The sequence below is a fragment of the Pogona vitticeps genome, chromosome 4 (assembly GCF_051106095.1).
Source record: "Pogona vitticeps strain Pit_001003342236 chromosome 4, PviZW2.1, whole genome shotgun sequence".
Lineage (NCBI taxonomy): Eukaryota > Metazoa > Chordata > Lepidosauria > Squamata > Agamidae > Pogona > Pogona vitticeps.
Window position 1 is genome coordinate 60,525,889 of NC_135786.1, and position 16,350 is coordinate 60,542,238.

The 16,350-nt window shown below is 41.6% G+C and overlaps 1 protein-coding gene across 10 annotated transcripts in view; it reads left to right on the forward strand.

Moving 5' to 3' along the window:
- The window catches only part of ST3GAL3 (ST3 beta-galactoside alpha-2,3-sialyltransferase 3), a 243,994-nt gene that overhangs the window by 37,073 nt on the left and 190,571 nt on the right, over window positions 1-16,350 (forward strand). For 4 of the 10 annotated variants that reach the window (XM_020783380.3, XM_072997515.2, XM_078392808.1 and 1 more), the window contains one exon: window positions 12,397-12,444. The exons of 4 other annotated variants lie outside the window; for them this stretch is intronic. In XM_020783380.3, coding sequence (XP_020639039.2) covers window positions 12,397-12,444 — 48 coding nt within the window. Of the gene's footprint in view, window positions 1-12,396; window positions 12,445-15,880; window positions 15,961-16,350 lie in introns of those variants that run through there. 2 more of the 10 variants (XM_072997514.2, XM_078392810.1) reach the window with 2 other exon arrangements.

The following is a 16,350-nucleotide window of genomic DNA, read 5'->3' on the forward strand; positions in this document are numbered from 1 at the left end:
CATTCGTAATGTAGGTTTAAATTTTCCTTTGATTTCTTGAATCTTCTAGAAAAATTATCTTGTTTCTCCTCTTTCGTTGTTCTCTTCTATTTCTTTGCACTTGCCATTATAATAGTTATCTTTGTCTCTACGTGACAGTCTCTGAAAAACTGTGTTCACGATTCTGATCCTATTTCTGTTCCCTTTTACTTTTACTTCTTGTCTATCCTTAACAACTTTAAGTATTGCTTCTAATTTTTTTTTCTTTCCTTTTTATTACAAGAGTTGTGTTTTTGTATTTTTTCCTAATAATATCTCTGATTTCAATACATATTTCTTCTGGTTTATGGTCAGCTGAGTATAGTAATGCAAATATGTTCTTTATGTGGACTTCAAATTCAATGTTTTTAAAATTATATTTTGGCACTCGGATTCTTTTGGTGCTCTTCTTCAGCTTTACTGTAATGTTGGATATTACTAGTTCATAATTAGCACCACAGTATACTCCTGGTCTTATTGTGGTGGAGCAAATACCAGCTTCTCCATCTGCTTCGGGGAGGAGTTCAGGCTGATAATAGTTGAACCTCCTGATGGGATTGCGTCTGACGTACAAGGTGTGTATCCAAAAAGGGGATTGACATATTACTGTGCTATTAAACATGGTGAAGAAGTCAATAGTTCATCATGGCTGCTGTGTACATCTTTTCATTGGTATGGTGCTAGTAAGTTAAATAAAAATATATTTAGGCCAATAGCTGTGTGATAAACACAAGCATAATTTTGATAGATGATAAACAACCCTGGGGCACACCCCCCTTGGTGCATATGCATGATTTCAAATGTCTAGCTTTCATTACCTTGGAGTCACAACTCTGACAGGCACACAGAAGCACATTAGATTTTATTATTACAGAAATTCTAAAAGATTTCATCTGATCAGCTCAAAAAGTTCCCAGAGCAGCTTTCAAAGATCAGAAATGATAGTCCCTTCCCACAGGCTTAAAATCTAAAATAAAAGGGAAAGGAATTGCAAGAAAATAGGGGAAAAACAAATGTTGGTTTTTAGATTTTCTGTGAAAACGTTCAGGAGGCAGTAATTCAGCAAATCAGGAAGCTGGATATAAATATAGTGGAAAGACTGCTGCTATTTCTCCCTCTGTTGATCTCAATATTGGTGTGACAAACCCAGACCTACTGGGATATGCCACAGTTTCACTAAGCTGCCACCAACCATTCCCTGTAAGGAGTCACACAGACCAGGAATGGATTTTTAACAAACAAAGGAATAAGGTTTATTTAAATAACACACAGGGAAAATAAAATGATCAAATGGATAAGATACAGTAACGTGGCTTAGTCTCAAGCATACATACACCAGTTTGGTTCACACAGAACACCTTTAAATAAAGCACAGACCCTGAACCTATCAGTTCTGGCTACCCATAAAGACACCTGAACCTATCAGGTTGGTACTGACTGACACACAGTAGTACCCTGTCTGACACACAGACTCCCACTCAAACTTCTTCTCTCAGCTCTTCCTCCAGCTTCTCCTCACAAGCTCCACATATATATACAGCACAGCCCCTCCTCCTGATGTCCCGCCTTCCACTCCCCATAGGATGGAACTTTCCCTCCAAACCCATGACAGACAGGTAACATCAGTGCTGTATGTAACACCTCCCCTCTTTATAAGTTGTTTTGTAGGGGGAAAGCTAAGGTGCTTTTCACCAAAAAAAACAACCTGGTTAGAAAACACAAAAACAGTTATACATACAATATCATACTTACTTATACTTACACTCTAAGTTAAACATTTACCATTTACAATACATCAAGTTACCTTTATTCATACAATCCACGCATGTTTAATAACCAAATACATTTAACCTTTGGTCATCAAAATATATACATAGTCCATGTTTCTTTCGCCGTCTTCATGCTTCAGGTCTTCTTGACAAGGCGTCAGCAACACAGTTCACTGACCCTCTGACCACCTTCACTTCAAAGTCATAGTCTTGCAGGTTTAAAGCCCACCTCATAAGTTTACTATTGTGGGTTTTCATTGTCTTTAACCATTGCAGTGGTGAATGGTCAGTGCACAGAGTAAAATGTCTTCCCCAGATGTAAGGCTTGGCCTTCTGGATCGCGTAGACTATGGCCAGGCACTCCTTTTCCACAGTTGCCAAATGTCTCTCACCTTTCTGGAGTTTCCTACTCAGGTAGGACACTGGATGCTGGTCACCATTTTCATCCTCCTGGCAAAGAACTGCTCCTACCCCGCTGTTAGACGCATCGGTGTAGATGATGAACTCCCGGTCGAAGTCTGGAGCACGCAGCACTGGATAGTTGATGAGGGCCTCCTTCAACCTCTGGAACGCCTCCTCACAGTCGCTGGTCCACGGGATGCGGTCATCAGTCTTCTTCCGCGTCAGATCGGTCAGCGGAGCCGCAATCTCGCTAAACCTCGGGATGAACTTTCTGTAGTAGCCCACCAACCCAAGAAATGATTTGACTTTTTTCTTGGTGTTGGGTCTGGGCCAATCACGAACAGCTTCTATTTTGGCCTCCAGGGGTTTTATCACTCCTCCCCCTACCATGTGACCCAAGTCTTTTATTTCTGGGCTACCCAGCTGCAGTTTGTTCTCTTTACAGGGCCTAGGCCAAAGCACTTCCTCCCCTGGGTTAAAGTGCCTCTCCCTGCCTTCCTGGTCATCCCAAGTTTTCTTTCTGACCTTTTGAGCTTGCAGGGTCTCTGCTGCTAGCTCTAGGTTTCTCTTTAGGTCCTTCCTCAAAGAGTCTCTATCTGTCACAACATCTTGTGGGTCATCCTGGGTGATCTGCTCCCAATTTTGTTTGATCAAATCAAGGGGCCCTTTCACCCTTCTCCCAAATAAAAGTTCAAATGGACTGAACCCGGTACTGGCTTGTGGCACTGATCGATAAGCAAACAAAAGGGATTGCAGCTTCTGGTCCCAATTGTTTGGATTCTCTGCCAAGTAAGCCCTAATCATGCGCATTAGAGTCCCATTGAACTTTTCCGTTAACCCATTACTTTCAGGGTGATAGGCAGTGGTTTCCTTGTGTTTAATTCCACAGATTTGCCATAACCGTTTCATGAGCTTCGATGTAAACGATGCGCCCAAATCGGTGATTATTTCTGAGGCAAATCCCATCCTGGACATATACCCCACCAAGGCATCTGCCACTGTGTTAGTTTCAATGTTAGTTAAGGGTATGGCTTCAGGGTACCTCGTGGCATGGTCCACAATGGTGAGAATGAACCTGTTCCCCCTCTTTGTGGCCTTGGGCAAAGGTCCCACAATATCCACCCCTATGCATTTGAACGGAGTGTCAATCACAGGCAAAGGGCACAACTTTGCTTTGGTCCTGTCGCGGCTATTCCCCTGCCTTTGACACACATCACATTTTTTACAGAACTCCCTGATCTGCTTCCCTATGTCAGGCCAGTAAAAATTCTGTGTGATTCTCTGCTGTGTCTTGTTCACCCCTAAGTGCGCAGCAAACATGTCAGAGTGCCCCCTTTGTAAGATCATGGGGCGATACTTTTCCGGTACCACTAGCTGACTTCTGATCCCATCTCCCCCTTTTGAAATATTCCTCAGGGTCTCTCTATATAAAATCCCCTTTTTCTCTAGAAATCTCACTGGGGTTTCAGGTGTTAGCTGGGCGTCAGTCACCTGTTCAAAACACTTTTGGAGAGTGGCGTCTGCCTTTTGCTCTTGGCCAAATCTGCTGTCTGTGGTTAAGGTTTCCACCACAGCTTCGGAACTCCCCCCACCTGCTTCCGTCTCGGGCTCCTCATTACCCCCCTGAACTGTCCCCGTGGTGGCTTGTGAACGTGTAATCACTAGCACCCATTTCACATGTTCAGCCAGGTCATTTCCCACGAGCACGGCTGCTGGCAGAGTCGATGAAATCGCTAGCCGCCAAACTCCCCTCCAGCCTTGAAAGTTGACAGGTACCTCCGCGACTGGCAGAGAGATCACCTGCCCCTCAATCCCTGCCACCTTCATGCTCTCATTTGGGATTACATACTCCCTGGGAATAATATCTGGATGGCACAGGGTCACCTGGGAACAAGTGTCCCGCAGCCCCCGATACTGACGGTCAAGTATTCCTACGTCCACCCCTGCTGTCTCAAACAACTGAGAATCTGTTCTCACCAGCAGGCAGCGCCTGACCTCTACAAGAGGACCATTTTCCTCAGCCTGATCAGCAGATGTAGCTGTTCCAGATTGAGTAGCCATGGCAACAGGCTCCCTCAGTGACAATGAGCCTTGCTCTTTCTGGACACAGAACACAGCTTTTGGCTTGGTCCCACTCGAATCCTGAGGCACCATTCCTTTTAGCTGCTTTAATTTCTCACACTCTGAGATTAGATGGCCCTTTCCCTGACAGAAATAACATTTTCTGGTGTATTTTGAGTCTTTCTCATTTTGTTTTGGTTTTCCCTCCAAAATCTGAGGTCTTGGTTTCATGTCTGAGGGCTTCCCTTCACCATGGGCCCCTCCCCCTTGCTGGCTTTTCCCTGGTCCCTGAGAGTACTTGCTGTAGGTTTCTTTGGGTTTTCCTACAGATTTCTCCTCACCTAAGGGCTTTCTTATTTGGGAAATAAAATCTGCGATCTCGGCTGCTTCTGCCACAGATTTTGGTTTCCTTTCCCTCACCTGGAATTTCAGTTCCCCATGCAGGACTGAATAGAACTGTTCCAGCGCTATCAAATCTTTAAGCTGCTGAAAGGTCTCTGTCCCCTCCTGAGATAGCCATTTCTCTAGCAGCCTCACCAATTGGGCCCCCACTTGGGTAAAAGTCTGCTCTGGTTTCTTGGTGAGGGACCTGAATCTTTGCCTCAGCTGTTCCGCATTTATCCCATGTCTTGCAAACACCAGTTTTTTAAACTCTGCAAAATCTCTCATCAGTTCCTGTGGCATCTCTGAATAAACCTCAGCCAGGCTACCACTGATTAAAGATCGCATGATGGTCATCTTCTCAGTTTCCCTCACTGAGAAGTCCACAAACGCTCTTTCCACTAGGGAAAAGAACACCTCAGGACAATCTCCCTTGTGGTACACAGGGAATTTCTTCAGGTCAGCTTTAGACAATTGGCCTCCCTCAGAATCCCTATTGTTATTATTGTTCTGGTTCATCAGTTCCAGTTTTCTTAATTCAAACGCCATTCTCTCTCTCTCCAATCTTTCTTCCCTTTCCATTCTCTCTCTCTCTAACTCAAATTGCCTCTGTTTCTCTCTTTCCCTTTCCTCCATTTCCCTCACCCTCAGTTCATGCTGTTGGGCTATGAGTATTTTTCTGAGTTCTGGGTTTTGTTCTCCCGTGCTGTCACCCTGCACTGAGCCAAATTCATCCTCAGAACCTTGGTCAACCTGGGGGTCTTTCACTTCACCCATTTCTGCCATTTGGCTTCGAGTCAAGGGCATAATCCCCCCTCAGAACAGGCTGCTTTAAAAAGTCAAGCCTCAAAATAAAACGACCACTTTTTTTTTTCTTTTGCCTCAGAACCAGCTTTCTATAGATTGCTGCTGTCCTTCAGCACTACTTGCAACTGTAGCGAGTTAGAGTCTACCCCCCCTCTGCTGGGCCTCTCAGCAGGCAGGCTGTGTTTAGTCGTTTAGTCGTGTCCGACTCTTCGTGACCCCATGGACCAGAGCACGCCAGGCCCTCCTGTCTACTACTGCCTCCCGGAGTTGTGTCAGGTTCATGTTGGTTGCTTCGCAGACACTGTCCAGCCATCTCATCCTCGGTCGTCCCCTTCTCCTCTTGCCATCACACTTTCCCAACATCAGGGTCTTTTCCAGGGAGTCTTTTCTTCTCATTAGATGGCCAAAGTACTGGAGTCTCAGCTTCAGGATCTGTCCTTCCAGTGAGCACTCAGGCTTGATTTCCTTTAGAACTGATAGGTTTGTTCTCCTTGCAGTCCAGGGGATTCTCAAGAGCCTCCTCCAGCACCACAATTCAAAGGCATCAATTCTTCGGCGGTCTGCTTTCTTTATGGTCCAGCTCTCACTTCCATACATCACGACAGGAAAAACCATAGCTTTGACTATTCGGACTTTTGTTGGCAAGGTGATGTCTCTGCTTTTCAAGATGCTGTCCAGATTTGTCATCGCTTTCCTCCCAAGAAGAAGGCGCCTTTTAATTTCAGGGCTGCTGTCTCCATCTGCAGTGATCATGGAGCCCAGGAAGATAAAATTTGACACTGCCTCCATATCTTCCCCTTCTATTTCCCAGGAGGTGATGGGACCAGTGGCCATGATCTTAGTTTTTTTGATGTTGAGTTTCAGACCGTTTTTTGCACTCTCCTCTTTCACTCTCATTACAAGGTTCTTTAATTCCTCCTCACTTTCTGCCATCAGAGTGGTATCATCTGCATATCGGAGGTTGTTGATATTTCTTCCGGCAATCTTAATTCCGGCTTGGGTTTCTTCCAGTCCAGCCTTCCGCATGATGTATTCTGCATATAAGTTAAATAAGCTGGGGGACAATATACAGCCTTGCCGTACTCCTTTCCCAATTTTGAACCACTCAGTTGTTCCATGACCAGTTCTAACTGTTGCTTCCTGTCCCACATATAGGTTTCTCAGGAGACAGATAAAGTGGTCAGGCACACTGCTATTTCACAGTTTTGCCTCAGCTTTTTCCCGCCAAAACAGGCTGCCTCAGAGCTCCCTACTCTAGCCCCCAATCTGAGGTTACACGTTCTTCTACTAGTGCACCCCCCCGTGAGGTACACCTAGAAGATTACCTACGTGCTCTCAGATTGTCCCTGACTAGACCCCCCTTGCTCTGGGCACACTTGCCAAGGCTTTGCTGGACCGCTGGACAACTGGACCAGTCGTATCCCACCCGCTGGACACCAATCAATGTGACAAACCCAGACCTACTGGGATCTGCCACACGTTAACTAAGCTGCCACCAACCATTCCCTATAAGGAGTCACACAGACCAGGAATGGATTTTTAACAAACAAAGGAATAAGGTTTATTTAAATAACACACAGGGAAAATAAAATGATCAAATGGATAAGATACAGTAACGTGGCTTAGTCTCAAGCATACATACACCAGTTTGGTTCACACAGAACACCTTTAAATAAAGCACAGACCCTGAACCTATCAGTTCTGGCTACCCATAAAGACACCTGAACCTATCAGGTTGGTACTGACTGACACACAGTAGTACCCTGTCTGACACACAGACTCCCACTCAAGCTTCTTCTGTCAGCTCTTCCTCCAGCTTCTCCTCACAAGCTCCACATATATATACAGCACAGCCCCTCCTCCTGATGTCCCGCCTTCCACTCCCCATAGGATGGAACTTTCCCTCCAAACCCATGACAGACAGGTAACATCAGTGCTGTATGTAACAATTGGGAGCTAGTAAGTGGAGGAAGGGGAGCTTTCAGCTTGAAATTGCTTCAGACACAAAGGAAGATACTTGACATACATTGGCTGAAATATTGTTGCATAGCTTTGCAGGCTTAATTTGAAGTTACATCTACAGTAGTTACAATAGTGCCATCCACAGAGCACTTCTGCTGGCATATTGTGCAGTTTGTCACATCAGGAACCATATGATTGATTTCGCAAGATAATTGTGCAGTCTGTGTTGACTGGGTGTAATGGATGGCAAAATTACACCTGCATAATGTTACGTTACATGGTGATGAACTGGATTCTGGGCCAATATATACATTACTGGACTAAAGCTTTATTTTGTGCTTCTGGTGAGAATAGTTCGTTAGATGTACTACAGTTTAAAAGATGCATACACATTTGGCTTCTTCGATATGCTTCAGTTGTAGTGTGTCTGTAAACAGTATCCAGCTTGGAGGATCTGAAAGTCACCTCAGGACTGTGTGAAATAGCAGGATGCTGCTCCTAGGAGCATTAAACAATGGGTAAATCATGCCTTTTAAAAATGTATTCCTAGAGTATAGTGTATAATCAGTGGTTCTCAACCTTGGGTTCCCAGATGTTCTTGGACTAAAATTCCCAGAAGCCTTCACCACTAGCTGTGCTGGCTAGGATTTCTGGGAGTTGTAGTCCAAGAGCATCTGGGGATCCAAGGTTGGGAACCACTGGTGTATATGATTGTAGGAACAGCCAGAATCTGTCTATTCTTATGTCAAGGAGGCTCTGTTGTGTCAAGGAAGCACTGACTGATGTGGCAAGATCTGTTAGTCCATTGGGTTTGTGAATGTCTTGTTAGAAGTTTGTAAATTACATGTGAGCTTGGTGGGACTGTCTTCTGACCTGTGCTCTTGCTTTTAACAAGAAATTACAGGGTTTTTTTGAGATAGGGTCAAGAGGTCCGAAATAGTTTATAGCACAGTTGCACTTCCTTGTTTTCTGATACTAACATGTATATTCAGTGAAGTTTCCAAAAGTTTATGTTCCGTGTTTTTCTTTCTTAGAATTAGAGAGGCCCATGATTTGGGACAGGGAATAGTTACTTCAGTACATGTAAAAGGCATACATGTACTGAGGCTTTCAGCACTCCAGATTGGCGCTTGCTCCAATTCTTGTATATGTTTGTATGGTACACATCCTGCAGTTCTGGTAGACTCTGCAATGTGCACATCCTGCATGTGCTAGTTGACTAGGGATTGAGGACATGGCCTGAACAATTCAAATGATCACTTTTAAAAGCCCCCTCCTTCTTGTATAAGCATGTTTGATTTCTTAGTTTTCTGAGGAACTGGGAACAATGAAATAGCAAAAAGTGCAGCAAAAGCAATTGAAGACATAAGCTAGATTGGACTATAGATCTGTGAAGATTTCTGGCTTCAGTTGTTCAACATTATAAGGAACAATTTGACTGCACTTCTGCAGTGGTTTGTGTTTGTGTGTTTGTATCTGTCTTGCTTTGAAGGACTAAGAGCTTTGTTCAGTTTTGATATTCAGAAAAATTCCTGGGCTGAAAATTCTTTTATTTCAAATTAGAAGGATCCCATGTTGATGAATCATTACTCTCACAGTCTCTTACCGCTGGCCTTTATCACAAGGGTTGGTAGGTGACCAACAATATCTGGAGGGCTCATGGATCCCTAGCTGCTTTGTCGTTGCTTTTTGCTTCTGCTCTGATAGACATTAGGATTCCTGTGAAGAGGGGGAGGGGAGGAAGAAAAGAAGAAAGAATCAGGTCCTAAAGTCTGCCCACTTTTGAACTAGAGTTTCAGTGGACACAGTGGAGTGTGTGACATTAGGATAAATACCTGAACGTTTTAGACATTCCAACTGGACTTCTTTCTTATTAGGTTGAAAAGTTTCACTACAAATCCAAGTAGCTTCTTCATTCTGAGGAGAGTTGGTAGGAGATCTCTGATATATCCTCCACATTGGTTTGACTTCCCCCTGGTCAGAAGAGGCTCCTTAGATGGAGAAAGGACAGGGGATAGTGAAAATCTCACTTCTCGAATGGAGAAGGACAGAAGTGGAATTTCTGCCTGATTATCCTGATCCCCCTCAATTTGTTATCTGACAAGACTGATTTCTTAATACTGTGCAGTACTTGGTTCTCCTGGTTTTGTAGTTATGGGAACCTTACAGAGGTTAAAAAATTAGGCTTGCTGGGCTGATGTATAAAGTAATGACATATACACCTAAGCAAGTCTTGTTAGACATTATCACCCTGGTGACTGAATTGCAAGCATCCTGTTTATCAGAACTCCTTACAACCAACATCTCTGTGATGCTCTGTTTACCTAAACTGTGGTGATGAATGATGATAACCATTGTTATACTAAACTGTAATCCAAGTGGATTTGTAAGAGGTAATTGGAATACCATATTTGTGCATATATGCATGGCAGAAGCCTATAAGAAATGTCCAGCATTGGCCAAAAAATTCTCAGAAACAGCTAGTGATACATTTTGATTCCAAGCCAGCATTTGGTTTGGAATAGTCTATATCAAAAGAATTTTTTATAAAAAAAACCTGTCTAGTTCTTAGTGGTGTCAGTTTTGAAAAGACTGATCTCTACAAGAGTATTCAAGATCTGCAATTATTTAAAGGAGCTGCCAGATTAGCTTTGCTGCCTCAGTATGTTTGGCTTTGATTCCAGAGGATTCTATTCCTGTGGTATGTAATTCAAAAACTGTACCAAACTTTTATTACACTTTTATTACTCCTGTGAGATTAGTGGTTTGTTTCATGATTTCTCAGGACTCCATTCTGTATGGTATAGAACCTTTGCATATAGTTTTATACCTTCAGACTAAAGACAATCCATTGCTGAACATGGTCCTCTGAAGAGCTTTATCTCTGTTTACAGTGCAAGGAAAAAGAAAGTGAGAAATGGCTTAAAAGACAGCAGCCTGGGTCCCAGGAGAAGTTGACCTAAGTCAACATAGGAAAGTTTTCTGTCCCTTGTTCCCCTACTGGAGAACCTGTGCCCAGTGAAAATACTGTGGGTTGATGAGCAAAATACTTTTGAGGGAGAGGGGAATTTTCCCAAGTTGGGCAAACATCATCCATTTTTTGGATTATTCCCCCTTCCTTCACAGACCATTGACAATCTGGAAAAGCTTTTCATAGAGCCCAACAGGCTGATGAGGAAAGGAGAGGGAAAGTTCTGTGAGCTTTCTCCAGCTAGCTTACTTTGTGTCCCAGGTCAGTACATTTAAAACCACAAAGAAGAGCATGGTAAAGTTTGTATATGATTTGAGGAATAGAGGGAGCCAGATTTTGCTACCACTCTCTCACAACTATTGCTGCTGTGTGTCTCTTTCTGCATACCTAACTTTCCAGTCTGATTTAACGGAAAGGACGCAGGCACACATAAATAGACATGTGCTGATCCTTTGGTTGCTTGAGGAGAAAAATGAAGGCCAGGAGTAAAGTGTTTTCAGGCTCATTGTACAATGTGAAATGAACTTCTACTAAATTCCTCCACTGAATTCAATATGCATCATTCCAAAAACAGATGTTGAAAAATTGGCAAGTGTTCAGAAAATAGCAAAAGGTGTGACTTGGTCTTCGGATTAGCAGCTTTTACAGGGAAAGCTTTGGGACCTGCAAACTGTCCAACCCATACAATTGTGGCCATATCACATTATACTAGCTATACATTATACTAGCTATCTCAGGAAGAAACAAGGGAAAGATAATTTTTTAATCAGTTCTTGGCTTTAAAGTGAAATTTGGATTTTAGAGCAATGTAGCAGTGTAGTATAGTGGTTAGAATGTTGGACAGAGATTCGAGACTCACCTTCAGATCTCCACTTAGCCATTAAGTCTGCCTACTGCTCAGAGTTGTAGGAAGGATAAACTAGGGAAAAGTCATGTTTAAAGCCTTATGCTTGTTGAAGGAAAAAAGCAGGATATAAATGTGGGTTTGAAAGCTAGATGACAAGATAAAACTTTCATGAAAAAATATTGATGGAGTTTTAAGATGCAAACATTATAAACTCTTTTAACTTGGCTTTGTTTTAGCTTAGAAAAAAGGTAAAGGGACAGGCTGGCAATGTATGAAGTGATCTATGGTGTGGAAATTGTGGAGAAAGTGAGCACAGATAGAAGGAAGTGCTTCCTACATCAGATAGTTACAATGTAGAATTCATTGCCATAGGATATAGTGATGGATGCTGACCTGGATGGCTTTAGAAAGGAATTAGACAAATTCATGGAAGTTAGGGCCATCAATGGCTACTAGTCACAATGGTTATATATCTGTTCCAGTATCAGAGATTGCATTACCTTATTTCTATGATTTAATGTGTCTAAATTCCATAAAGTGTTTCTTGTCTCATCAGACAGCCATACATGCTCTTTGTCATGAGCCTTCTGTTACTTTGAGAAGTGTTACTGTGGACAGTATTGATAAGAAACATTATGAAAATTAAGAGTTCATATAATTCCAGCAGTCATTCTTGAACTGTATTTGAGATGGCATCTGCTTTCATTCACAAGTGTATCTAACATTGTTCTTGCTTATATTTCTTCTGTTTAATGGTTTATTTACTCACCGAATATGAAGAGACATTTGGATATTCTGTGACACAATAGTTTGCTTAATTGTGCAGCTAATGGAATCTATCCTCTCTATCGTGACTCAAGAATAATTTCTAAAATTTATTTTTGTAGCTCCTCTAAGGCAGTAAGTAACTTGCCTCCTACTGACTTCTATAAGCTGAATTTCTGGTACAGTTGTTTGTTCTCTTCCTCAAAAGGGTATAATTCTGGGCCAGAAATATTTAATGTTTCGCTCGAATGTGTATTGATCAGCTGCACATGTAGCACACAAAAATGTTATGGTCTGAATTCCTCTGCTGCATGTGTAGCCAGTTTTATGGAGGAAGAGGAAAAGAGCCTCTTGTAAACAATTAATGGATGTATATGACAAGGGAAAAATGAACTTGTACTCTTGTGTTACAGATTCAGTGGTTCTTTCCTCTGACTCCGTTGGACGTTCAATAGGCTCAGGTACAAAATCCCCTCCTTCCATTCCCTTCCTTTCAGTCCTCTCTTCTCTCTCATAAAAATGAGTGCCATTTAATTTATACACAATAGCCATGTTGGGAGGCAGATGAGAGGCTGCTGAACTAGATTAGTATTACTTTTCAAGACAGGCATTGAAAGAAATCTGATGGACTTCTAGGTTAAAAAAATGTAATTATTAAATACTATTTAGGCATCACAACTTAAAGCTGCTTCAGGTGAGAGTATTTGTTCCCTTGTACTGTAGTGTTATCGTTTTAAGTGTGTATATGGCTAAACATGTGTTGGAGGTGGTGGATGCAGATGAGCAGATTTGCGTGTAAGCCGAAACCCACAGCATGAAGCAGCAGCATGTTTGTGTGGGTAGCATTATTATTCCTGTTTGCCTTTTCCCATCATGCAAAATAGATATACAAAACAGGTAGGAATAACTTAGCAAGATGTCTGAATCTGATATTTTGATTAATTGCCCTCAGACAAGCCAGAATTAGTTAGTCAGTCCTTGCATGGGGGTTTTACCCATTCCGAAGAAGGTACAGTCAAAGCAAGAGTGAGATGAATGGGCTTTGTATATTAGCTGGTGGTTCATTCAGATAGTGGTTAAACAAGCTAGAACCCATGGCTTATTACTGCATGTGAACCCATCCATTAGAAAGAAGGTGCTGTATCTTGCAACTTATTATGCAGTTCTTTGATAAAAACATTATCCTTTGTTTGTTTGTTTGCATTTATACACTTTCTGAAACAGGGATAGTATTCTGTTTTGATTTCCTAGATGATATTTCTCAATTTTCAACTGCAGTCCTTCTTTGAGTACCATTTGTAAGGTGTTGATCACTATGACAATGACAAGAAGAACAGCAGCAAGAATAAGAAGTAGCTTTCTGTGTATTAAATGGAGAAAAAATATTCTTCCAAAGAAGGGTTTTAGATCATTTGGTTGATATGTGGAAAGGCATACAGTTGAATAATCTGTTTGGGATGGGTATCAATTGTCAAATGTAGAGGCAATTTTTGTGGAGATGTGTGTGTTTGTGAGCTCAGAGAGAAACTTCCTTTTGCTTTTAGATTATAACTGAATTATGCAATTTTACTCATTTAAGCTTAAAAGCAAGTTTGTTAGGATACTTCTGAATCAGCACATAGTCTGTAGTTGCTGTGTGTTTTTGCTGGATTACATCAGTGTCCTGGCTTGTAATCACAATACCAGGTAGAGTCATGATGATCTTGTATTAAGAGTTCATGTACAGAATTTGCAGTGTGGGTTTCTGGAAGAGCCGGAATGGGACATTTGTCTTTCCTACACCAACAAAAAGTTGTTAATACTCACCATAAAATATGATCTAACAATCTTCTCTTTAAAACTAACCCGTTTCATCCCATTCCTTTGATAAGCTTCTTTCAGGATTTTCGATTTTACACCGGTAAGAAAATGTACTGCCTTCCAACATGGCCCCAGGCTTCTGCCAAGCAGTAATCCAACACAGCTTGCTGCTGCCTAACAATAACAGCAATGGCCTTGTGCTTAGGGTTCTACTGAATTACTAATCCATGGCTTGAGCCTTTTAGAAGGTACAGGCTGCTTTCTGCTCTTGATGCATTCTTTAAAATATGTTCCTGAAGGCTGATTGAACAAGGGTGCATGATCTTGCTCATGGGCATTGCCCAGCTTTGCTTGATGAAGGGACATACCCTGATGGTGTACAGAGATAGCGGACGGGACCTTTGTGGTCAAACCTTCCAAAGCAGAACTGTGAAGACAACATTGTGATAGTAACTATGCATGGGCAAACGCCATAATGTGCTAGGGACACAGTTAGAAAGAAAACTGTGTTCCTGTTGACCCAACAGAATCCGCTTATTCTGCTTTCATTTTAAAAAGTAGCCAACTACAAAGAGGAAGTTTGGGAATTACTGTCATTCATTAATGTGCTGCATGTTAATCTTATTAAGAATTAGAAGTGTTGGCTTTATTGTGCTTCAGGCTCTTAATTGCTAGAGAAAAATAAGTTGTATAATAAAATTCAGTTGTGTGGTCTGTTGTTGGACTGAGGGATAGCTTTCCTTGTTAAAACAGGAAGGAGAGAGAGAAAATCCACACCACTTGTGCCACTGTCATCTCTCCCATTACACCTTGCTGGAGACCTGGGAACAGGGAAGGCTAAGAGAGAACCTGTCGCTGTTCTACGCCCAACCATTCCTAGTAGGTACTATTTCAGGTTGCAGAGAAAAGGCAAGCAAAGATCAAGTGATCAAGTGGCAGAGATTGAAGAAATGACAGTTATGGATCTGTTTTGGTGTTGGATAATTGCAATGGAAGACTTGGGAGTGGATAACTTCTGTTCAATGGGGATGGGTTTGGATGACTTAATGCCAGAGGTTGTAGTCTGTAGTTGCTTATTGTATGTAAATATGTTCAGCCAACATTCCCTCTAATTTTTAACCCTGCTGGGCAGGCGTCCACCCCTCTTGAGTGCAACTCTGCCTGCCCACAAGTCTCCCTCACATATGGGGTTCTGTCGTGACTGGAACTAAAGGGACTGGAAACTATTGTTGTGGGTGTGTAGAGGAGGAGGAGGAAAGCTGTGTGGAGGGGGCAAAGTAGTGTGCACTGGTGCAGTCACACACCTTAGAGGGAACCATGGTTGTAGCTCTATATTTGTTCATTTTAATATTTGTATCTCTTTCTAGTTTGTCTGATAAAACCACATGCACCTTACTTGGAGCACTTAGCCATGCTCTGATAAAAACTTCTTAAGTTACTGGAATGTATTATATGTAGGGCTGTACTGTATTTGAAAATTGCCTGGAAAATTCAAAATAGTGCTGCAGAGTGGTTAACTGAAACTGAATGATTCGAACATTCCCCCTGCTCTGGTCATGAATTTCTGGTGCATAAAAGTACCATACATACATACATACATACATACATACATACATACATACATACATACATACATACATACATACATACATACATACATACATACATACATACATACATACATACATACATACATACATAACTTTTGTGTTCTTGCATTTTCATATATTTGCAGCCTGGTATAGGAATCCTCCATAAGTTTCTGAAGCCCCTTCTAAATAAGGAGCACTAGAATTTATAAACGGAAGATTGCTACTGCATTAGACAACTTCTAAATATTTATACTGGAAGGATCCTCTTGTTATTCTGTAATTCCTGCTGAGGTCTTTTTAATATATTGAAGTATAACATTCTGTATTATGGTAGATTTATTTTAAACCTGTGTGAGTTTTAAATATTTCCAAGATTTTTTATAAGGTTAATAGATACCTTTTTGGTTCTGTTTGATACAGGATATCTATACAAGTTGATGTGTAAATTATTTACTTTTCTTTGCCCTTGTATACATAGATTCAAATTGATTTGCTATTTGGAGATGACCTTTATACAGTCTGTACTTGAATAGATGCAAAATATTAATGAAGAGTATCTGTGTTCTCTTATGCCAGTCTTCAGAGGTCAGTAATTTCCATTTCATTCATCAGCATGTTTATTGTTAGGAAGCACATTGTGTTTTTAAGTTCTATTATGTATGTATTCATTTTTTTAATTTTTTAATCCTGTTACATAAGTCCACTGGCACAATGGGAGTGTCACCCACAGTGGCAGACATCACTGGCAGCAACAGGTTGCTTACACATGGTGAGACAAAGTCATGCACAATCTGGAATCAAAGAAGGAACTCTTTAGTAAGAGGGAATTTGCGGCTGGTAGTGATGTCACTCCTGTTGTACCAGCAGAGCTGTGCAACAGTATTTTGATCAATATTGCATTTGTATCACCATTTGGTATAGTATTCTCATCTATTAATTTTTTCAGTTTAGAAATTGTGTCTTTTATGAAATATA